At 40.0% G+C, this 26260-nt stretch overlaps 1 protein-coding gene across 1 annotated transcript in view; it reads right to left on the bottom strand.

Moving 5' to 3' along the window:
* epha8 (eph receptor A8) overlaps positions 1-26260 on the bottom strand; it is a 125128-nt gene that overhangs the window by 34408 nt on the left and 64460 nt on the right. Inside the window, exon 6 of the mRNA XM_069677413.1 lies at positions 24826-25141. Within this exon, the coding sequence (XP_069533514.1) occupies positions 24826-25141 (316 nt within the window). The remainder of the gene's footprint in view (positions 1-24825; positions 25142-26260) is intronic.

A 26260-nucleotide genomic window follows, 5' to 3' on the forward strand; every position in this document is an offset into this window, starting at 1 on the left:
AAAAGAAGCATGAAATTGGATAACCGACATGAGTGAAATTATAACAAAGCGAACAGTTAAAATGCTCTCTGGATTAGTGGCTGAGACATTTTTAGATGCATTTGAAAAGGAATAAAAGCTTCCCGTGCTGTTAGCTGAAAAGTACACATGCACATGTTCACCGTTCTTGCACACACACACACACACACACACACACACACACACACACACACACTGGATGTGAAATTCAACCAAGTGAATAGAGCTCTCCTGTATAATGATGTTAATTTGATAGGCTGAATTCTTTTGCAGCCATTCAATTTCCCGCCTACTCTAATGGAGCATTGTTCCTTATAATGTGACTGTTTAAACCATAACGTGTGTAAATGTTTATCCTGTAAAAGATCAGCTGAATGGAGAAGATACTACTAAATGCACCTGGACATGAGCCCTCGCTGGCTTCACACCTGCACACACTGCGTTCACTGTGTTATGACCTCACAGTGGTGGCAGTGGGAGGTCATCACAAATTATGCATGAGTAGAATTTGACAGACAGAATAAAAAAATAAAAAACCTGAAAAGAAAAAGGTGGAGGGATACAAACACTGAATTGTTTGCTTTAAAACTAAAATAAATAAAGCAAATATGAATTTATTTCCTGCCTTCAGTATGCCTCTCTTTATTAGACTTTTTAATACTCTATAACACAGTCGGACAAATAAAAAGTGACACTAAAACATTTACAATTTCAGTTGCTTCCAAAAAACAAAGGTGCTATGATTTTGATATTTTTCTTCTTTTGCATATAAACACTTGAGCGTTCGTCCACCTGTTTTTATTTATTCATTTTTTATTTAGCCTTTATTTAGACAGGTAATCTAGTTGAGACATGCAGTCTCATCCTCAAGGGAGACCTGCTTAGAGAGCAGCAACAACACAGCGTTACAGACCGACAGGACATTCAACACAGAGATACAAAACAACAATAAAATCATCAAGTGATGAATGCACGTGTCAATAAAAGTTACATGGTATATACAAGTTCCCACAGACACTCTCTCCATGTTTTTTAAAAGTATTTTAATATCAAAAAGTATTTAATATTTTTACATTGACAGGGTCAACATGTCCTGGCCTCTTTAACATCCCTGAGCATGATCTTAATTATTTAACACTTTGAAAAACATCCCAAAGGTGTTGGCTCCTCTTTGTTTTACACCTCTCCTGACTTCCTGCGATTAACACTGGCGGAACTTTGGGGTTCGACATGACTACAAAGCACTGAAAGCTTGCATATAAAATCACAACAATGGGCTATATGATACTATCAGTCTTCCTTTGTTTAGCATAGCTTACCACCACCAGGCAGATTACTTTCCATATTAAATCAACTAGCATTTAACTTCTGCGTTCACCACATAATACTATTCAATGTGTGTATATTCCACACCACAGCATTATCAAAGAACACACACACACACACACACACACACACACACTATGGTGGAGGTTCTTATTCACGCATGCGACACGACTTGCATATGTGTGATAAAAAACCCTTGCACAACCCAACACACACGCACACACACACACACACACACACACACACACACACACACACAGTATTTAAATGAACCTCTTTCTGTTGTTAGTGATTTGTAAAATAATTTATGTTTTTATGAATTCTTTATGTATTGAAACTTGTGATTTTAGGCGACTAATGTATTTGTATATTTGTCAGCGTGTAAACCTGAATCATTTTCAGTTTAGGGACAAACCAGAGCTGGGAACCGGGAGCTCGGGCTGGGTGAGCCAGTAGGTATAAGGTGAGCAAGCAGCTTGCAGAAAAGGATTTGCCAGCTTGGCTTCCCTCCACTGTTTACCGAGGAATCCTGTACTGAGGCAAAAAAACGTCTGGATTTGATTTACAGACATCGAGTTGAAAAGCCTGCAAACCTAGTGGGACCAGCAGTGTTTGCACCGCGTATTTGAGCTAAGGCAGTGTCAAGACTTTTACACAGAAGTCCGTGTGATCTTCCTAAAAGTTGCTTTGAAGGTCAATACTGCACTTTAAGGAACAAATGTCTTAAAATGACTTCCACAGAACAAACTTTGCAGGTTGTTCTTGCTTTCTATCTTTACTTTTCTGCAAATATACTTTTGAGGGCTTTTTGTAATGCTTGATTCTATTTAGTATTTCACATAGCTATCTGGTACCGCATGCTGAAACTGTAGGATCTGCTCTTGCCAACGTGGTGTCAAATTACTTTAAATGTAATCTTTAAGCAAAATCAAGTACAAGGAAATGGAGCCTTAAATTGATTTGCATTACATTTCCAGGGCTTGAAGCTGAAACATTTGAAGCTGTGAAAACTATTTCTGAGACACAAAACATGAACCCACCCACACCCGCACCTGCACAAGTGCTGATAAAGTAAAACACAGAGCAGATGCTCAGATATGTACAGACAAACACACACACACACACACACACACACACACACACACACACACACACACACGCACACACACACACACCTCAGTTTGTGTTTGTGTTTCACAGTGGACAAAGAGACTGGGGGAGCTAGCGCTCTCCTCTTTACTGTCAGGGCCCCCACAGGAGCCACCACTATTTGCAATATTTATCCCAGACCATTTTCTCTTCCTCCTTTTTATCCCGTTAATCCCTCCATCCCTTGATGTTTTTTGTGAAGCCCCTGAGTTGAAAAGCAGGTCACGATAAACATCGGAACAGCTCGTTCATCAAGGAGAGAGGCGGCGAGTGCTTTGATGTCTCTGACAGATTTACCAGTTCTACACACACACACACTCATGTACACACGCATGCAAAGGTTATGATAATGTAAAACACACACAAACACACACACATGGAGTGGTCTGATGCAGCCACAGTAACCGCATGCAACGTAAATTTATCAACACACATTGAACATGAAAAAGAGAAGGCAGCCCTTCTCAGGGCCAGCTGATAAAATGTCTTTTTTTTCTGTTGTGCTGTCATTTAGTCCCGAGGACAGAGAAACATTTGAGATATAAAGAAGAACTATTAATGTGTTGATGTTATCAGAATCAAAAGCTGAGTATAAAGACACGTGCTGCTGCACGAGCGGGTCAAGAGCAGCAATCAGTTTTAATTGCTTTCCACACTGATGGTCAATATACGTACGTATCATTTTACATTTGAACAGCAGTTAACTGGTCACAGAAAGTGTTACTAAAGATGGTGAAGACATTTGTAAAATGTCTTTTGTAAGCGGGCGCTGGTTTAACTCAGCGGTTTAATCGTGTATCCCATGTACAGAGGCTCAGTCCTCGATGCAGCAGCCCCTGGCTCGACCCCCATCCTCGGCCCCCTGCCCTGTGCCGACCCCACTCTCCCTCCCCCTGTTTTCTGACACTATCCACTGTCCTCTCCAAATAAAGGCATGAAAGGTCAAAAAACTAACTGAATAAAAAGTCTTCTTGTACCTCAGTGGAGAAAATAACCCTGATTTAAAGTTATAAAAACAAGTTTCAGGGAGTTAAAAAAACATGTCTGTTTATAAAGTTGAAAAAATTAAATATTCTATTTAGTGGAATTATGGGAACTGTAGGATGAAGGAAATGTGAGAAGTGATTTGATTTGGCTTTTGCCTTTTTTTGATAGGACAGCTGAAGAGAGACAGGAATAGTGGGGAGGAGATAGTGGGAGACGACATGCATCAGATGATCGGCAGACCAGGAGACGAGTCTGTGATCAATCATTTTATCATTGATTGTATCATTGATAAATCTAACGATTATTTTTTTGATTAGTCAATTAATAGAACGACTAATTTAACGATTATTCTAAAGATTATTTTTGAATGACTTTTCTTTGCCTCCAATGTCCACGTCACTGTGTGATGATATTGATAGTAATAATAATAACATGAATACAATTAATAATAGATTGACACATAGATTAATTTAATCACTGTATGTCATAGCAAACCTTTCCCTGAACTGGAAAAGTGCTCACTTAAAACTGACTGACTGACTGACTGACTAAATGAGTGAGTGAGTGACAGTACTTTCAGAGCCATAGACAGAGAGAGAGTTGCGACATCGCAATGGCGGATCATGGAGCATATTGGACCTCCACTGACGTGACTCTCTCTCTCTACATGGCTCTGGATACTTTGTTTGGGGAGTAGGAGGGGCTACTCCTCAGCTGCTTGTCCGCTGTCCTCCGCAGCGCGCATATCCAGGGTTACTTTTGGGTTTTTGTTTTAAAGATTTTCGTGAGTTGGTCTTAACAGAAAACGATCTTATTTACATTACAAATGGGACCTTAATTAACACACAGCCCACGAGACGGAGACGGAGAACCGGAGAGCGAGCAAGGGGGAAGAGAGGGACAGATTGCACCCAAGTTACGCCTGTAACATGATGTCATTTATTTATTTTTACTAACAAATACACTTATGGCCAGTGGGAGACTTATGACTACGTTTTTATTTAAAAGATAATTAAGCAGGAACCGCAATAAGGAGCCTGTGAGTGACTTTATCGATCAAATAACCTCCTGCAAAAGTTACAAATAAAGTCACAACAACGGCCCGAGAAACACTTCAAAATAAAAGCATTGTGTACAAACGAGGGGAGTCAGAATTCCAGATCGGGCTTTTACTTTGAAAAAGCATACTGAAGTGTTGACCAACTTTATTCTCCATGCCTGTGACTTTTACTACAGGAAGAGTTGTTAATATCGCTGTCAGAGATCAATAGGACTCATTACAATTCATTTTCACCGTGTACTTTGGCCGAGAACCACGCGCAGCTTGCGGTAAAATAGGCGAGCCTCCTATTCTCTATATTTTCGTCACGCACACACTGCGCTTCCACTGTTGCCCACAAAAGCGCACACTGACCTGATGCCGTCAGCCACATACTAAGTTTGGACCTTGTCTTGTTTAAAAATAAATCACTTGGCCACATATCCACTCTGCTTCTACACAGGAACTCCTTTTGAAGCCACTAAAAGTTCCCCCAGCCCATTGACGTCTGTGTTTCCACTGCAGTCTAGAAACCCATAAATATTAAGGATATTATCCTCAACTCCACCAATCAAAAATCCACCCCTAAATTCCCCATACACTTTGAAAGTACTACCCCCAGAGTAGGGACCTTTTGGGAGGTAGAATAAAGTTCCTGGGACTGTATTTAGACCCTGGGGGAGTAACTCCCCGAGGCAGCAATGCACTCCAGAAGTTCTCCAGAAGTCCCTAGCCTCTGGGAAAAGTTCCTGCATTGGAAATTGCATTTAACAAAAGACACTCTACAATCTGCAGCATATATATTTAATTTAACAGTATAACAATGTTTATAATACTTATTAATGCAACTTTTCTAACAAGTATGGGATAACAATTTGTTTGATAGTTTACAATGAACAGACAGTGTGAGGAAAATGGAGAAGGAGAAGCGAGCGTTTGGTCACCCTCCTGTAGCTAAACTGTTTACAGAATGGGTAAGTTGGTTAATGTGTGGGTCTCTGGCACGTGTGTGTGTTCATGTTTGGATGTTTGCGTGTTGCCCAGCGTGTCAGTACCTGTCAATGTAGTGCTCTTGCTACAGAAGAATTTGCATTACAATGAATCTTAATAGCCGTGTGCGGCATTGTGTGCTGACCTTGATTTATTCCCTGTATAAGTGGGTAAATAAATACATCGGAAAAAAGGGGGAGCAGGAGAAAGCACATCATCTTCCCAGGCGTGAGGAGACTAAGGGAGGACAGGGGAGGCGCCGAGGGGAGCGGGGTCTTAAGTGCAACCCGGGCTGACTGGTGAAAGCTCACAGACTGTTCAGTACTAGCTCTGAGCAAACTCAGTCTCAAGGATAGTTTTATAAACAATGAATGCATTTGTTTATTAAAAACAAAACAAAAACAAATTTCCCTCTCTGTACACACATTTAAAATGTGCAAAGCAACATTTGGACACTGTGCTTGTTGAAAGCCCCCTAAAATGGGAAAGGGCACTAAAGGTGGACTCAAAATATTGAGGGAGTTATATTAAAGATGCAAAACCATCCCTGGTGCCAAATTGAAGGCTTACTTGCTGAAATCCATTAACAACTTGTGATGGTCACATGCCCATCAATTAACCCTACTCTGCTGTTTTGACTCCATTCGTTATTTCTTAATGGCTTTGCAGTGGAGACTGTTACAGTGGTCCATTTTATTTTGCTAACCTTAAAACTGACTTGTAAAAATCCTAATAAATTAAATTTTCTTCACTGCTGTTTTGACTTGTTTTATACTATAAGGTTTTAATCCGACAATTTCTTCCTTTTCTTTTGTCCCCGAGTCCATTCTAGAGACTATTGTCTTGCTGCTGTTCATATAAGCACTTTGTAACTTGTTTTTGAAAAGTGCTATATAAATAAAGTTATTATATAAGCAACAGAAAAACATGTCACATAGCCCAATTGTTGTATTATTACTGAAACTACAATTACATTTGGAAAAATATATATATATTTGAAAAGTTGGAGAGTAACAAGCAAACTATCAAAGTTTATTTGTAAATCTTTTTATGCTGCAGATATTTGGTTGTTTCATGACAAAGACAAGCTTAGGAAAATTAATATTATCTTCACTCTTAAATGACCAATCCCACTTCCTGACAGGAGAATCAATATAACACAATGGTGCTTTTTTTTCTTATATGAGTGATTTTGGCTTGCGACAGTATTCTTATAACAACTACAGGTTAAAAAGGAGACGACTGGGGTGATGGCTAATAAAGTAATGAGGTGTGATAAGCATCTCTCAAAACAAATAGATACAAAAACAAAGAAATAATGTGAAGCATTAAACACATAAAAAACCCATAAAAAAATAATGGTTGTCCTTTGTTTCTATGTCTGATTTGTTTTTAATTCAGACATTTGAAACAACAATACTTTATCATTACTGGGCTACAGGCAACACTACTTCCTTTATCCGCACTGACCACTGGTAGGGTGAGGACTTGTTCAAGATGAACATTAATCTTCAGGGAACTGGCCTGATATGATCAAGCCGAACAAATAAGTTCCGTATCTCTGTGTGGAAGGGACCACAAAGACAATTGACAGTAAGGCAAAAAAAACCAGTGAGACCAGAGGCCAAGACAAAGTCCAAACAAGTTTAAGTCCAAACATCCGCCAGACCAGTCAAAGTACGAGAGAATGCAGATATGTCTCCAGACAGGACTAAACACTGGACTTGACCTGTCCTTGTCAGGTTCAATATAGATATTATCTGAAGTTATCTAATTATTTTTTTATTCACTGTGGCTTTGCAGCTTATGCTCTCTTTGTTGACACTGTGCTTCTTAAAGGCATAACCAACAAAACACTGGGTTTTTAAACAGCAGTACAGATTCTTTCATTTTCCTGGAAACAGGATGCAGTACTGTCGTGCTGCATCAATCAGCAACAGAGAGTAAAAATGCAGACATTTTTGTCAATGCAGTAAAAAATCCTCTTTAACTTTTCTGTCAGCAAGAGCAGATCTAAAAGTTTTGTACACTCTTCAAGAACATATCCAGTCATGATGTCCTAGACCTCGCACAGCATCAACCTTGGAAGGAATTGAACACACTCCAAAACCCAGTGACAAAGTTAGCCAAAGGCTCCTTAGCTGGCTCCCAGGGGAGCGCATGAAGCTGCTAACGAGCCGCTAAAGCTGTCTGAGTGATGGATGAACGTGTCGTGAGATCAGCTGTGGAAATGGGACACTCACCCTCCACACAGTCCCTCCTGTTACATCGCTAGTCCAGATACTAACAGCTGGATTGTCCCTCTGCCTCAAGCCATTGTACCCTTTCAACAAAGGTTTGCCCTTCCAGCTCGAGTTAAGCCTGATTTAGTCAGTGTCCTGTCCAGGTGAATGGAGACAGACGACCTGGGGGATATACTGGTTAAGGTTGGTTAGGGAGGGAGATCCGTGGGTTCAGCTTGCTTGTGCCCGGAACAGATGATAAATAAGAAGTGACGAATATCAATGAAATCATTTTGAATGCTCTTCGCATATTAAAGTGTAATGTGGCTTTCTTGGAACAAAGCTGAGAACAGAACGGTTAGTCATTTATCTTTTTCTGTGTCTTGCTAAACATCTGGCCCATCCCAAATGGAATTACCAGACAACAGCTTATTATGAAAACATACATATTACTTCTTCTGGTAATAGATGGAAAAAACTAAGAGAAAGTGCTTTTATATTCTTTAAAGTTACAAATCTAAAAAATACATGTAAATTGTAAATTATTTAACATTTAGGTCCTGGGATGTCTCTGGCAATTCAATGATACATCATTTTAAAGTCATCTATCCCATAATTAGCTGACACTGAAAATCTGTGAGAAGAGAGAAAAAAAATATTACAAATTGCAGCATTTCCCCTCTGTTTGCAAAATCATCCACTAATATTTCTATTAAGGAAAGCCTTTAGGTTCTGATGAGGAAAGCCTGTGTAGGTGTTTGATTGACAGCTGAGCAGGCGGGGTCAGAGAAGTATAAAGTAACTTTGGTTTAAAAGCCGAGGCCACACATAGTTTTGTGAGCCGTGGTGTACGAGATTAAGAACCATAACATTTGTCATGTAAACCACATGAAGGATGTTCATGCTTGGAGGGAATTATTATAGTTTTATATATTATATATTATAGTTGTAGTTAAATTTCCCTTATCTTTATTTAGTTTTTATGTTTGGTTTTTGATTTCAGTTTAGTTTTAGTTAGTTAGTCCGAGTTCACAAGTAGTTTTATTTATTTTCTATTTTGAGAAATTGACTAGTTTTTGTTTAGTTTCAGTTTTTACCCATGGTGGATGTTTCATTTGCAGCTCGGTGAGCAATAAAAGAAGCAGCATTAGATACAAAACTAAATTACAGACAGGACAAACACCAATGCAATTCAAAGTCTGACACATTTGGTTATCTCTGCCTGGCTGGAAGTCGGTTTTAGCATGCTGACAGTCTTCACTTGGAGCTACACCTATCTGTTTTTGTGCAATCACCCTGTGCAAAGCCGTTTCAGCTCATCGTTTTGATTTTACAGCTGGCATGTTTACTCTTTTGTTCACTTTCAGCGCTCTCAAATAACCTTGTTCATTACAAAAAACAAAACTACAAAAGGACTAAAACCTGTATTCTACTCTCAAGTTCTCTCAAGTTGCAAAGAAATTAATTAATATTTATTTAATGCAAAAAAGTGTTTGACTGGGTATCTGTAAAGTGTTTGTCTCCATAGAAACAGAAAAAAACACACAATGTTTAAAATAATCCCTTCTGGTTATTTCTGCTTAGAGAAGATAGAAATGTTGTTATTCATGGAACAGAAACTCAAACTGTCAGAACAACACTGATGTGAGTTAAACTAAGTTACACACCAGTTAGTTCCGACCAAGTAATCTGATTGGACAAGAGGCATTCCATGAGTGCTGATATAGAGAAAAGCATCACTGGGGACTTTTCACTGTGTGTTTCACTGTGTGTATCACTCCGCCTCAGCCAGGTGTTCTGAATGCTGTTAATAAGAATACAGCAGACGACGTATGTAGAGATTGATCAAGCTCGTACCTCTGAATCACACAACAGATCTGTTGATCATTTTAAACATACAGATACATGTACATGATAAAAAACAGCTGATCTGTGGTGACCTGTAGACGCAGAGTGCAGGAGAATGTCTGGGTTGCTTGGCAACAAAAGTCCAGTTTAAGTGAAGTTGTGGAACTAGTTGAGTTGGTGGAGCAAAAAATAATCTGTTGTTGATTATTACTTTTTACTACTATTTGCCGCTTGTATAACTGTTGTATAAAAGCAATATCACACTCGAGGTTTGTGATGAAGAACAGATCAGCACTGCTGTGATTCTACGGAAGATAATCACAGCAGTGCTGATATTCAGGACAACATCACTCTCTCATGTGATATTGCTTAAATGAATAACATGTATGCATCAATGTCTTCAGTACATATACATCCCTGTCTCCCTTTCCTTCCCTGTTGGCCTCCCTGCTGGGTTCAGATCAATCCCATCAATGAAGCCATCACAAAAGGAACATTAACAAAGTGTTTTCCTGTGAAAAAGCCCTGGTAATTACAAATCAAACGAGACAAATACATCCCGGTTAATGAGCATTAAACGGATGTTAATTATCCGATTGAATGGCTGTCACCATTAAACTGTGTCTGATGGAAGGAGTGGGAGGAGGAGGGTAGGAGGGGGAGAGCGGGGAGAGGGTCGAGGGGAACGGTAGCTCAAAAAAAGACGGGCTTTCTGAAAAGGCATATCAGCGGCAGATTGAGGAGATCAGACAGTGTGAAGCGCGTGTGTCGGAAATGGAAGCGAGAGGGGAAAAGCGTGGGGAGAGGCAGCAGGGGAGAGAAGCGACGGGCGGGGGGAGGAAAGGAGGCTGAAACTTTTCTCTTTTCAGACATTAGCAATTGCTGCGATGCATCAGAGGGGAAATTAATCAACTGTTTTTGATTATTTATATATTTGAAAAGGACAAAGTGTGCAAGAGGCAGGAGTCACACTGTGCTAATATGGTCACAGCTGGTCTGCCAGGCAGCTCCAGTCATAACATATCCGTCTCCAGCATCCAATAAAAAAAAAGGTTCAGACACTTAACATTCAAAACAAGGTACAAGTCCTTTCTGATTCATCAAGCAGCTCACATCACGAGGAGGGAGTCTACGTTTGGATTAGGAAGAACAGACAGAACAACTTTGGAACTCATGTTTTTGGATAAATGTGTGTTAAAGCAAAAGTTTGGTCAGATAAAAATTCCTGTCAGGGCTGAAGAATGCAGATCACCAAGGCTAAATAACAGCTGAGGGGTTTACACACACAGCCGAGCAGTGCTTAGACCAAAACTATTTCAAAGTTTTTCACTGCTCCAGGTTGTTAGTTGAGGTAAGCGGGATAAATGAGTTTCATTTTCTTGCTTTGCACAGGACTGCTCCATCAATGCTAGGAAGATGTCTTTCTACGCAGTCACAAACGCTGTTTTTCATGGTGTGAAAACAATCTAGATATCAATCTACACACTATCACACAGAGGCCTTTTTACTTAATCGTCACGCTCAGGGTGGGAAGCTAACATGCTGTTCTGAAAAATAATATCTTACTGCCTTGCTTCAGGTTACAAGTGAGATAAATATTGGGAATATGACAAAACATCATAATTTCACGCAAGCAGAAGACAATGGATAGTAAAACATTCAGAGGTACAGACACCTTTTCTCATAAAGACACACAATGAAGCATTTCTTTTCTGCTTTCCCAACACATGGTAAACGTCAAACCGTTTTTTGGCAATTGTAGTCACAAAAACTGCTTAGGTTGAACCAGACAAACTACAATGTAAGGGTTAGGGAAAAAAAACGCTGTGGGGGTTAAAATAAAATCTAGATATAGGCACGATTATGGCCAAAATGATAATCGTGATTATTTTGATCAATATAAAGATCATGATTATTAATCATAAACGTTTAGTTTAGGACCAACACTTAATAAACAGAGCAACACTTTCAGCTCAATTTTGTGCTGCGTTCCGGCTAATGTTCAAATATTGCATCAAACTAAGACTTAAAATTAGCTTCTTCACCTGAATTTGGTTCTAGAGGCAAAAGCAAAGCAAATTGCATTGGAATATTCAGTGTGTCTTTGGGAGTTGGGTGAACAGGGTGTCGCTTGTTATGAATATTTGACTGATGCTGGATGGGGAGGGATGTTATTCCTCATGGTCTTCACACTCTTTATACTGCACTTTGCGCTGTTTATTCAGGTGGCTGAACAAGTTTGTTGTGTTACTTTGTGGTGCAGACACATGTTTCATGCACTCACTTGCACTAAACAACTGATGACAAGCTGTTTCGGAGGACCGGTGTTTCGGTTTAACGAGTGACTTGCTCTCTTCTTGTTTTAGTGTAGTTTAGTGAGTTTCTATGGAGCGGAGCAAGCAACGTCAATATCGGCGTCAATCAATTATGTAATTGTGGGTAAGCCAAAATCGTAAACGGGACTAATATTCGATTAATTGTGCAGTTCAATTTTTTTCCGTCACTCTGCAGTTGCTTTGTTTATGTTATATTGCATCTGATGGTAAATAACGTACAGAGCAAAACTAGCTGTATATGTAGAGGCTGTCTTTTAAGCTTGGAAACTATTTTTATTTGAGGTGTCGACAAAAAACTCTTCTTTTCTTTTTGTGAACCCGTCTACATCACTTCTGTATCGTGTATATTTGTATTTATATTTCTAGTTAATATGACAAAAAATACAAAACTAAATGACAAAAGTATCACTGAAGTTAGCCCACTTTCCCATGCAGACACGAAAATGTCCCCTGTGTGATTTGCCATGCAAGTGACAGTGTTCATATATATCAGTTGGGGAATAAGAACGACCTGTAATTAACATATTCTCTACTTAGTAGGAGGGCAGCTAACATAGCCTTAGCATTAACAACAAAGGTGCAACTTGGAAAAAAGCAGTACAACATTAGCATTTTAGCTTCTCTGTCCTGAGCCTGATAGAGAAAAATGGCCGCCATGTGTAATGGTTTAAGATTGTGAATGACTGTAATTATTGGTTCGAAACTTTCCTCCACTTTTCTATAGATTTTCGCTGCATGTAGGCTACACTGACAGTGGGAGGAACAAGGAAGACACCAGGTCATTATGGCTCAGGAGGCAGTAGAGGCTTAAACCAACGTACTGTATTGTTTGCTTTAATTTTGGCAATTTGAAATAAGCATAAAGAGACAAAGAAACATTTGCAAGATAAACGTTTATATTTGTTGGCTTGGAAATAAGGGCCAATTAAATGTTAAACGGACATTTTTGCAGAGTGCATTAGAGCACACTGGTTCTCAATAAAAAATGACATAGTATGAACTTTTAATATTTCAACAGTCAGCGTTTTATTTATTCAACAAAGTACAACTTTGAGTGAAAGTTAGTCTCTGTATCAACAACTGGTCCCCCTATTTTAAATGTCAACATCATTACAATTCATGACACGCACATACATACACACACACACACATTCAACCATCCACATCTATACAAACTCCGCTCCCGTCAGTGAAGGCCTGGAGGAGGGAGAAGTAAATGACAGCGCCCTGTGTGCACATCAGTTTAACTCAACAAGAAGTCAGGGCAGAAAATCATTTGAAGAAGTCCCGCAGTCCCTTCAGACGGAGGCTGCCAGCTTCTCAGTGATCTGCTATCATGTTGCCTGTCTCTTTACTGTCAGCACTAATAGCTCTTAGACACTGGACTGGGACGAGGGTGGCTACTGCAGGCCAAGGGTGGCACACACTCAATCAATAATTTACCCAGCAGCTTGCGGCCTTTTGTGTGTGTGTTTTCATTCCTGAATTAAGCATTCATATGGGCTGCACATAAGAGGATTTGTTTGTGAGAGTGTGTCTTTGTGTAGCTGGTAACATGGGTATGCAAGTGTGTGCATGTGAGAGTGAGTGTGTGTGTGTGTGTGTGTGTGTGTGTGTATCAGGAAAGTTGCTTTGTGTACTGATGTGTAGCCCTTTGCACCTGCTGTGGAGATAGGGCTTTGGCCAATCACAACAAAGATTGGATGGAAGTTTGAGTGACACAATAGTGCTGTGTCTGGGCGAGATATGATTCATTCTGTTATCGCTCGCTCATTCTCTCACGCACACGCATGCACACACACTCACTCAATCATGATGGCTTAACAGTATTAAAATGCTTAATAATACCATCTCTTCCTGTCGACTGTTTCTTTTCCTCTGTCCTCAGTCCTTTCTTTCACTTCTCTTCCCGTCCCGTCTCCTCTCCCTTCAGTCCTATTTCCTTTTTTCCTTACGCACTCTTCTTTTCTCTCCCTTTTCCTTTCATTCACCCCCTTCTTCCCCTTTCTCCTCTCAACTGTCCTTTATTTCCTCTTTCCTCTATTCTTTCCTCTCTTCCTCTCCTATTTCCTTTCCATCTACATCCTCTTCTCTCCTCTCCTTTGCGCCTCCTTTCCTTTTATCCCCTCTCTTCTCTACTTTATTTCCTTACTCCTGTATTCTCTCCCTTTTTCCTCTCCTCATCACTTTCCATTATTAACTTGCCTCTTCTCTACTCTTACATCGTTTCCTTCTTTGCTTGTCTCACCTCCTCCCTCCTTTTCCCTCATCTCCTTTACATTTATCTCTTATCCTCTTCTGTCTCCTCTCTTCCCAATCCTCTATCCTCCTCTCCACACTGACCAATCAAAATCCTCGGTCATCCACAAACACCAACAAGGACCAATCTGACACACAAAAAGACTAATTAGTCTTGGCACAGCAGCAACAAATCCCCCAGCATTGACGAGCACACACTCTAACAAACAGATGTACACTGCTTACACATTTAATGAGACACACATTTGGACACACACACACGCGCATTAACACACACGTTCCCGACGCCTCGTTTCCCAATGCGCAGCATGCAGCCGCTGCAGCTGTGAGGGCTGTTGTTTTGTGGTTTTTAAAGTTTTTGTTGGGCCACATTAGCATGGCTGACATCACTCTGTGGCAGAAACTGCAAATTGTTTGTTTGTTTGTGTGTACAGTATAAATATGATGGGTCTTTATCATCTTGAACCTTCCAATGTTGATGAGTTTAACATTGTAATTCAGCTTAATGAGACGTTTTAATTAGCTGCCTATCATGCTCTGCCACTCACTGTGCTGTATTTGTCAGATTTATTAAAGGATAATTATTTCAACTTGGGTTTTATTTGCCATACTATTACTGGCCATCATGTGTACTGTTTATGGTCACATCGTATTCAACAAATAATAGAGGAGTTATGGGAATATGCTGACAGGCTAACAGGGTTAATTTCCAGTGGTAGGGGGGCTGTTTACAATGAAAACAAAGGCTCATGCTAGCTTGTTTGTTAGCCTGATAATTCACCTAAATTGCCCTTTTTTCTTTGCATTCATTCAGCCTAACTTGGTGTTCATGCTGATTGATTAATGTTTTGGAGGGAGCTTTTCTTTGCCTAAACTAGCCAGTACAGAGTCATCAGATCATCCTCAGGTAGCTAGCTGCCTAACCCTTTCCATTTTTTAACCAGCCAACAAAGCCTGTGTTATGTCAAATGTCTCCAGCCAGCATAAATAATCGACAATTGGCACAATTTCAGGCCTAAGTAAACATTTGAATAGTGATTCAGTGGTTTAAAAAAAGCTACTGGCTGTCGCTGGTTTGGCTCAGTGGTCAAATGTACAGAGGCTACAGTCCTTGATGCGGCGGCCGTGGGTTCGGCCCTTTGCCGCGTGTCATATCCCCAACTCTCTCTTTAAAAAAAAAAAAATTAAAATAAATAAAAAGCTACTAGCTACTTACTACTTACAATCTGAGCAATCTCGGTTCCCATTGGCTATAGTCTGACAATAACATATCCTATGGGGACAACGGTGAACATGCCGGTTAGCAATAAACAACTTCCAGTCAAGACTTCCTTTTCCTCGTGCTGCATTGTTTACAGAATGCAGATTGTTTCTTGTGATTTACTTACATTAACGGGTCTTGCTGCTGAAAATTTCAACACCGTGATGCAGATCAGTAAAAAGTACAAATAAAGCTTTGTCAGGTCTGTCCTCAAGAGGAGAAGAAACCACTTAAAAATGCTCGTTTGTTGAACGGAGGTCGGATCAATTATTTCTGATGCATTCGAGGAAGTCGGAACGCTCAGGGAATTTATCTCAAGTTGAATTTTTGATGTAGAATGGATTGTTAGCTGTTAGCATGCACGTCTGTTTATAGAGATTAATAAGAAGGTAAGTCATCATCAGATAGCTGCTGATGAGAGCCGGGATGTCATTATGGTGCATTACCTTCCGCGTGCTTTTGCTCTCCACACCGACTGTTGTTCCTGCATATGCCGCAGCCTGCTGTTACATTAATATTACTCAGACTACAAGCGTAGTACAAACAGAAACTAGAACACCTGCCATCCCTAAAATCCATGTCTCTGCCTACAGATTCTACAGTAGAATCTCTAAATAGAGTACCATGAGGGTGATGATGGACTAATGATTCTGTGTATTAACATAACTTTAGTTTTACAGTATGCTCAAATTAACTGGAATAAAAATAGCCAATAAAGTACATTACTCTTCAGCCTTTAATAAAAATGTTGTTTTGGTGATAGAAAATGATCCATGGCCCTGCTCCAGTGACAGCCCAGTGATCTGAAGGGAGTCACCTAAAAAACTTTCACATTAAAACTCAGAGTTAGATGCCCAAAATGGATGTTTACAACCTAGTTACTGGTTTGCCTTTGTTTTTCTTTTTTACCAGCTATGTTTTAACTGATCCACAGAGGAAAAATATCAAACCTGTCCTATGATCACTCTGCTTGTCTTTATCTCCCTGCCAGGTTTCTCTTTAGTGACGTTGAAGTATTCCAAGAACTCAGTATCACTTTGCTGTGTCCAGTGTCAGAACCAAGAGAACTTATGAGGCTGTGAGGAAAAAACATTCCTCACATATGAAATGACTTTGTGTCATATGTATGTGTGAATGTGTGTGTGCACCTAGGGCAGCCTTCCCACCCGAGGATGTTAGTGTGGGCGTGTTAGTGTGGGTGTGTTTCTGAAGCCTCTGTGTCATTCGCCTCCAAACAGTAACAGTGTTGTTGATCAGCAGTTGTTTACAAACCGCCAGGAGGATGGAACTAATTTGAACACTGCGTATTCCCCCGTCTCTCCCTCTCCGGAGACCGTTTCAATTTGAGCTCCTTATACGTTCTCGATAGCGGCCCGCCACAAGTTGATTCTGACAGCAATTATGAATATCGTGTTCCACTCAAGTGGTCGGAGCCGGGGAATAATGAAGTTCTCACCAAATCATCTGTTCCCCAAATCACTTAACTGCATCTTCATTAGGAACTTTACAGCATGGAGGAAATCATAGCGGGACTGAGCTGAAAGATGTAGCAGCCACATAAGCTTCAGTACATGACAAAGAATTACATTTTTCAGCTAAGTTTTTCTCTGGAATCACATGAAGGATAAATACAGCTGTCTGTCAGACTTTCTCATGGTAGTATGCATTGTTAAGGACGACACTAAAATGTTAACACTGAAACAAACTTGCACAATTTAACTGTTGGATGAGTTATTTCATTTCAACTGACTTTAAGGTAAAATTCAATTTGCAGCTACACTCTTAAATGCTTACAATTCAACTAACATTCTAAACCCAATATGTTTAACGGACAATTCGACATATCAAAATACATTTTAACTGCTTTAATGCCTTAGACATTGACCAAAACTTAAATTGCTTTCAGTTTGTACACATCAGTCTCAAGTTAATTATTGCTAACACTTAGAGGGACAATTCAGCTGCTTTAAATGCTTCAGCTCTATCTGCAACTTTACCACAACATATCACATGTAAACAATAAACAATTTTAGACAGTTTTACCTGTTCAGAGGGTTTGCATGTGCATTTTTTAGCATGAGCAAGAACACACTAATTTTACTAAAATTTAGCCTTTCCAGTCTGTTTTTTAAATTTACAAGTTAACATGACTAAATGCCAGACAATTGTGAAATATTACCAAAACAGTTTCCCTGAGACGGTGAGGCCTGAAATTGCTTATTTTGTGTAACTCAGGGTAAAATTGAAAAACTTTTCATATCAGCAAATATATGTAATTTTTTTTATACAGTTACTTGAAAAGATAGGATTATATGTTTAATTACATATTTTTCTCGATTCTTTCAGAAGTACTATAATATGAAGTACTTGAATGTTTGGGACAAATTGTCTTAGTAAAAAATTTAACTTTTCCAGGGATGAGTGTCAGCTGTTTTTTGACCTGTGTAGACCCAAGGGACCAAGGGCCAATGAGGGGGCCTCACCCTGTCAGAGACAGCAATGCACAGCTCTGTCTCTGGAGCTGTGATCTGTGTGTGTGTGTGTGTGTGTGTGTGTGTGTGTGTGTGTGTGTGTGTGTGTGTGTGTGTGTGTGTGTGTGTGTGTGTGTGTGTGTGCGCATGTTTGCACCTCTGCATGTGTGCATTATATGTTTGAGGTGGAAAATAAAAAAAATGAGGAGGAATGACAGCAGAGCAAAGTCAGGTACTGACAGGCTGGAGAAAGGACAAAGCCCTCAGCCTCAGTGTGTGTGTGTGTGTGTGTGTGTGTGTGTGTGTTGAAATAAATAAATAAATAAATATAGCAATATTAAATCCTCCTTGTCGCCTGCTGCAGTCTTCCTCTGATAGTTCTCTGTGGTGCCACGTTGACAGATAATGATCACATTATGTGGCGGAGTGTCACACCCTCTCTCTTCTGACGCCTCACCTCCCTCATTTTACTTTGTTTTATAATCTCTGTCTTTGTATTTTTGATTCTTTCATTTATTTTTTTTTCTCTTCACCTGTCCCTTTATTGATGCTGTCTGCCTGTGTCTCTCCCTCCCTCTTTCTTTACTCTTTAAGCCTCCCTCCTCATTTCTCTGACAGGGAGGAGTGTTTGCTTACAGGAGAGTCAAAGAGCCTCTGAGCAAGCCTCCAGTGCCTGAGTGACTAAAGGAGCCAAACGATGTCGTCTGCTTAAGAGGGAAAAGTAACAAATTACACATGGACACAAGCATTGTTATAACCCACATCATTTTAAACACAATGACAGGAAATTCCCCTTATTATGTTACAATGTTAAAAAAAATCAGAAGGTTGGGGGTTTCGATCCCTGACTGCTACAGTCTACATGTCGAAGAGACCTTGGGCAAGACACTGAACCCCAAGTTGCTCCTGAAGTCATAGCAATCGGGTATGAATGGGTATAGATCTGACTGGAGATTGGCCATCAGTGTGTGAATGTTTGTGTGAATGGGTGAATGTGACATGTCGTGTAAAAGCAGCTTTGAGTGATCGCAAGACTAGAAAAGTTAGATAAGTAACTTATATAAGTACAGTCCATTTACCATACGTGAAAATGTCCCTGATGTCATACAAGCAGTAAAACACTGCACATCAATTTGTAATTTTATATGATTCCCTATCCTTTGTCATTTTATGATACTTAAAAAATATTAGTAATGTTGTCATGATTTCAGCTATATTGCCTGGCCATACAAATACAACAATACAAAAATACCAGAACCCCTGCTTTAATAGTATGCAGTTTTATAATCAGCAGTATAATCCTTTCAGATCTAAACATGATCAAATACTGAGTAACCTTCTCTTACAGTTGGTTCTGACTGACATCGAAATCTCATTATTTGTTCTAAAAATAATTTATCTTTACAAATGGAAAATAAATACATCCAAAAGCTACAATGATCTATTTAGATAAACACGTGGAACTGCCAAATATGCTACTGTAAGCACTATGAAGTAGGAGCAGTACAGTAGGTTAGATCAAACCCCTTCAATTAAAATGAGCCTTGCAAAATGACTTTTATTCCAAAACTAAATGCAGCAATTAGCAAATGAGCTCCACATTGTTATGCACGATCAATAGTTTAATTCGTTTTGCCTGACACCTCCTGTTTTGCTAAAGCCTTTAACAAAAGTACAAATTCCTCAAATAAATGCCACACTAGAGTTGATACAGAGCAGAATGGCAACAACTGAGCTTAAAAACAAAGCTTTGTAGTTCAGGTTGAAAACGTGGGTACGGACTTAAGTGTAACGTTTAAAATGTACATTTAAAAAGACACATTGTTCATTTGTCATTGAATTTCACTGGTAATATTTGGTTTTATTTTAAATCACAGAGCAAAGTAACCTTTGGCTCATCAGACTGTATTAACTGTTGATATTTTTCTCCATGGGTAAAGCCAAACATTGTTTAAACACATTTTAGTTTCAGCTTCTCAGGCCCTGAAAACTCATTTTCATTAAGCCTCGTATTCTGAGTGATACTGTCTTACATGAATATCACATTTTCCATATCTGCTGTTTAATCTGAGCTTTTTAACTGGTTTGAAGGGGACGGGGCTTGGATGGAAAAACATGATGTAATGTATTGCTGTGCCAAATAGAACGAGTATATAAGGATGCTTATTTCTAAACTATAACTTCCAAGTATTTCATGTTGTAGTGAAATATTTACGATTTTAAACTAAGTATTCAGGGGCTTTAAAATTATAGTAAACTAAACATCTATTATTTGTTTTTGATGGAATAGTTCAGCATAACAATCAGAGTCTTGGGTAACAGCATTTTACACAGTGTAAACCTCCTACAGCTGAAATAGACGGGTGATACAGAATATGTAAGCTATACTGACAGTGAATATGCATAATTATTGAAACATCTTAAAGGCACTTCAGGGCAGAAAACTGTATGTCAAAAGAGGTAATATGTTTTATTTTATTTTTTTCCATGTCATAGTCCCAGTAAGTGTGTACAGTAAACATCTCTTCTATTAGCTGGATTGTGTTACTTCCAATCTCAACCATACATCACATGAAATTATCAGAGGCACAGTTCAACTCACAGAGCAGGAGGACAGGCTGTGGCCCATTGACTGAGCAGAGGAGTGAGTTAACCCACATGTGTGAGTACGCACCAACCCCACTCTTCTATGTGTGTGTATGCGTGCGTGTGTGTGTGTGCGTGTGTCAGGCTTGGATGGGCCGGCTGAGCTGAGTAGATGTGACCATCCTAAGTGTGTGTGTCTCATATCAGTGTGTCCTCGATCGCTCTCACTGTATGGGGCACTTTAGTCCATTCTTCACTGGCACTGGGAGGCACGCATACAGTACACACACAGACACACACACATACAGTACACACCTGCACACATGTATGCACAACTACACACACACACGCAGACTTAGTGTTTTGATGTAAACTCAAGTGGACGAGGGGTCCAGTCAACCACTCCACCAGTCCTTCTCCCTCTACCCTCCTCTCTTTTTTCCTTCGTCTTTCATTGCTTCCCTCCCTGTGACACTTTTAACGGCATGTCACGCAACCCTGCTCTCTCACACACACGTGCACACACATACACACACACACCATGTCGTGCTCTCAGCCAAAGCTCTGCACCTTTGTCAGGGGAGAACCACTTAAGCACGCTCATATACACACACATATTCACGCACAATCATGTCTGATTTTCCCCTCCTCTCTCTCTCTCTCTCTCTGCATACACACATACAAGCCTTCACCACTTAAGCCATCTTCCTTTCACCATCTCGTGCCCTTCCCTCCTTCTCCGTGTCTTGTCTGGTCTCGTGTGTGCGTGACTGTGGCTGGCTTTGGCGAGGGTGAATTATCACGGCGACCCAGTTTGGTGCCAGAAGAGACAAGACGTCAGCGGAGGATAAATTGAAGACCTTTTTTTTTCTTCCATTTCAAATCCACGTTCTGCTCAGGCTGCTGTGATGTAATGGTAAATAAAATACGGGGTAGAAACATCACCTCAAGCGGAGGATTATCATAAAAAAATGATTTCTATTCTCAGACATTTTGATGCTTTTTTCCCTCTTTGTAGATCCAATCTGTACACCCTCAGATAACTCACAACAGTGTGTTACGCTACACAGAAATGTGGGTAAAATCAGTCCCATAAACAGAACGTGATTAAAGGTGATTTTTCCTTCCATCCTTTTCTCTGCTTTCTTTATGGGCTCTGTTTTGCATTTCTGTGCGGATGCTAATTGCCTGCAACTAATTATAGAAAAAATGTAAGTGGCCCTCTGACCGGACACACTCTCAGACACACATGCACACACACACAGCTCTTCCTACGCTTTAAACACATTTTGACGAGGAGCTCCCACTGTGTCGAACTAAGAGGGTGTCTGCTGCTGCCCTCAGAGTGTTAAGACACAACAGAGATTTGTGAGTGTGTGTGTGCGTGTAGGTGTCTGTGTGTTGGAAGAAGCAGGACGAGGGGGAGGAAGAGGGATGCAAGTGAAGCAGTGTAGCGTGTCTCGTTCGGCTCGTTTAGCTGACAAACTGCTTTTAGCGTTTAATTATCCATCGCTCTGTGATTAATAGGTTTTAATTACTGTAACCCATGGCAACCTGAAATATGCACAGGTCTGCGCATGAGGTCAGCCTTTCAAAACCCCATGAAAATATCAAAAAAGACAAAAACAAACAGAATGTGGTGTAAAAACAAGAGAAGATCAAGAATCTTTGTATCTCATCATCATTCATGTGGTGGAATGAGAGAAGAAACTTCAGACACGCGGCTATTTTCTCACTGTTTACCTGCACCTGAGAGAAGCGCTCGACCCCAGATAAGCTTTTGACCAGACCTTGAACTTCTTCACACCATAATTTTATTTTTTAATGATCCACAGCCGGAGCTTCAAACAGACTTTTTGATTCGCTAGAAAGGTTCGAACCTTTCCAAAATCATGTTTTGCTTTTTAAATTCAAGAGTCGTTTCTGCTGATGCTCTCGGCTCAGAGGAAACGTTCACATAGTTAAATAAATGGGCAACTCTGATGCTTACGTGACTTTGTTTAGAAACACAAGTAGAAATGAGGTTTGTGGAGCTGATACATTTTTATCATTTGGGTCAAAAGCACTCAGTACTTTTCAGCATCATTGGCAGAATAGATCCTTCTTTGGTCACATTCAGATCTGTAATTTGCTTCACTTGGTCCGGACAAAAGAAATTATGTATTTATTTAAGTCGAGTGCACCAGCTGGGCATAAAAAATAGGTATTTTCTCTTACGTCCGACTTAGCTACGACTGATTTAAACCGAGTGCACTGAGCCTAACTGACACCGATTGAGCTGCGCCCGGTCTTATGATGCGCGTCCACGTGAACACTCGAAAAGCTGTGAATGTTGCAAAGCAACACACTTCTCCATTTTCTAACTTCTCCAATCAAAGACAAAGCTCTTTAAATAATTCAAACAGGACTTGTCTGTCAAAACGAAACCTATCCATCAGCTGACTGTCTGATCACAGACGACTCTCTCGTTTTGATGCTCTTTCATTAATCATCATGTAAACAAGACGTGCTGCCACAGTGTTTTTCTTTTAAGTGTTGTTACTTTTACTATTTGATTTAGGCGTTAAAAACACACCCGGGTGCAACACAAACTGGGCTTTAGTCTTACTGGTGCACAGGGCGTAATTTAAAGTCTGTCGTAACTTTCAGCTTTAAGTCAGACATAACCTTACACCCTGGCGTACGGCCAGCTGGCGCACTCGGCTCCAGAAGTGTAAAGTGTACAGATGACCTTTTTACAAACCAACCAGGAGGTGTGAATATGAGGTCATATTGACTGACAGGTCATTTAATCAACAAATGTGATTCTGACTCCTATCATTTCCTCTAGTTAAACAGCTTAGCCTTTTTTCTTAAAGGTGGGGTTCAAATATAAATCTTATTTTAATTGTTTATTTTATTTGTTTTAGTTACATTTTGTCTGATTTATACCGGGTATAAATGGCAGAAGAAATTAATTTAATGCAGACGTTTGGAAAAACTTGTTTAAACCACTTCCTGTGTAATCTCTTAAACGAGACCAGATATTTTCATGACGTTGACAGATACAGACAGTGGCCTTGCAAATAGGGCCCCGGTGTTAACAACTTAATGAGGCGAGGAGACACATTGTAACTGTTGAGCTCATCATGAAGATGATTGGGTTGTAACGTCTAATCAGATCGAGTTGGACTGAGCTTGTTTCAGTCAGTTCACTGGCTGCAGACAGCTGTTCTCACACAGTGTGTAGGGTTTGGGGCATTTTCTGCCGTCACTCCATAGTGGATAGTGAGATGAGGGGAAATGAGGGGAGGAGGGATGGCAATTGACAGTCCCAGACACAAGCTGTAGCAGACAGAAGCTGTAATGTTTAAATTCCCAAAGTAAGTGCAAGGTGTGAGTGCAGAGCCACAGCCCAGCTGAAGTTTGCCTCGCTCTGTAAGTTCACTAACTTCCTTCTCTCTCAGGAGAGTTGACAGTTTGTGTTACCCTCATCTTCATCCACCATTTCATCTAAATGCAGTGTTTTTCCTTGCAGCAAGGATTGGCCAGGGCAGCTGTGTTTAACTAATTCTGTGAATGTTTTTATTTCGGTACAGGAACACAGGAAAATTCATGCTTAGCTAAAGTAAGTTGAAGCTAGTCTTCACTGTCATGAATAAAAAGAGCTAGCGGTCAGGGGAGATAGAAAACGTGTTTTGGAATGATTTGCGATCTTGGGAGGTATACGTTTAATTATCGCTTAGCCAATGACATACTGAATGAAGCACTGACTACAAGATCTTGATTCAAGTTTAGTTTTTGTTTTCAATCATTTCTTTTAACTGTTGCGTCTGGATCTTAAGTTTTCAGACGGCAGCTCGGCTTGCTGTGAGAATGTAGGAGAAACACAGAACACAATTTATTCATTGTTTTTAATGGTTTATCACAAGATCTCTTTGTTTCAGAGAGGAGGAGACATCTATGGATACTTTGGTCCACTTTAAAAACCCAATGGACCCTGAACACTGAATGAACCAAAAAAAAAAAAAAAAAACCAGTTCGGTTTGCAGCCCCTCCTGACCTCCCGTCGAAGATTGTCTGAGTAACTGTGATTTTTGACCTAAATTTGCCACATTTATTAGCTTTAACAGTTTTATTTGGAAATTAAGCTAAAATTCCACAATTGGTCTTCTTTGTGTTGCCACCATAAACAAATCACAGCAGACTTTGCTTGCCTTGTTGTTGTTCCTTGGTCTGTACCAGTTGCAATAAATATGTCTCCTCCATATTCACATAAGCACAAACAAACACACCAAGCAGGCAAACACCAGAGTTTGTTTGAACTGTATTAAAGAACCACGAGTTAACTTACCCACGCAAGAGTCTCTGTGTTCTTCAAATCCAGCGGAGCACACACACCTCCCGATGGGCACCAGCCACTCCCCCTCAGCGCTGCAGTACATCTTAGGCGTGTCCCTCTCCTCTGCGTGATCCACACACTGACCCCGGACCTCCACCAGAGAGGAGGAGTCGGCGCCCGTCACCACATCAGTGAACACTGCCAGGTTACGGCTCACACCCACGCAGCGCTTGTAGTAGACCCGCACAGAGGTGAGGGCGATGCAGGCGCCGATGTCCTGGAAGGCCAAGTAGAAGCCTCGTCTACTCAGAGGGCCCACACCTCGCACCTGAGAGGAGAAGAGACAGGTTACACACGTCCATCTGGGACACTTCAGAGCATCATAAGAGCATTCATCTGGTTTTGACAGTGACAGAAAATGTAAAATAGGAAATATAAATAAAAGTGTTTGTTCATGTTTAACCCCACTTTTGCGTCTTTCCTGTGGCTGGAAAAGCCTTATGGATGTGGCAATAACACAGTCAAAGAACACTTTTTTAAAACAATAAAGAAAGAACGCTCTACAGGCCCTATTTTGAATGCTTCCACAAAGTCAGCTGCTGCAGATTTCATCAGGTGGTAATCTAGTTTTTTGCATTTGTTTTGTAATATCACAGCCCCAAGACGACGTTCCCAAGCAGGCGGGTGGTGTGGCACAGCTGAGCCCCTTTTAATGCATTTAAGACAAGAAAGTGCAATTTTAGTTTTTGAAACTGTGCTTGCCTCCAGTTGAAGTACAATGGTACCTTAAGAAACTTCCCTTCCAATCTTAAACAAGTACTACATTCAGTACTGTGCACAGTATACAGTACAAAGTGTGCATGGACATATTGCATTATCGTGAAACCTTTGTGTAATTGGGTAACTTAAAGAATTCTTTACTTTTTTATACTAAAGCTAAAACCACAATTACTGCAACACTTCCTGCACAAAGCAGGTTAAACAGTGTACAAACACAGCCTTAATGTAATCTCTGAACTGGTGTCTGGTGTTGTGCTTTGGCAGCAGTCATTAATCAACTCCTCTGCTTAGAACAACAACAACCTGGAAACTTGGATGTTTTTTTACATTTTCATATGCTTGTTTTTCATAAAATATCATCACATCACAGCTGAGTGTCTTGTTAACACTCAGGATCTGATTCAAAGCTTTATTTTAAAAGTTGTAGAAGAGATAGCAAAACTTTCTAATATCTTTACATTATAAAAGATAAAAGTTCTAATTGTTTTAAATTATTTTTTCAATCATATTTTATGTTATATTAACCATTTATGATTCTTGAATATAATAGTTCTAATGTTCATGTTTATGCACCAAAATCCTTGTAAGTGAAAACGTAGTGTGCTGTAAACTTAATTATGATTTCACACCCACAGTGGGTTGAAATATGATGACATATGGCACGTCT

This window comes from Semicossyphus pulcher, unplaced genomic scaffold (assembly GCF_022749685.1).
Source record: "Semicossyphus pulcher isolate SPU_LCO1_2020_fin unplaced genomic scaffold, fSemPul1.0.p SCAF_3, whole genome shotgun sequence".
Classification (NCBI taxonomy): domain Eukaryota; kingdom Metazoa; phylum Chordata; class Actinopteri; order Labriformes; family Labridae; genus Semicossyphus; species Semicossyphus pulcher.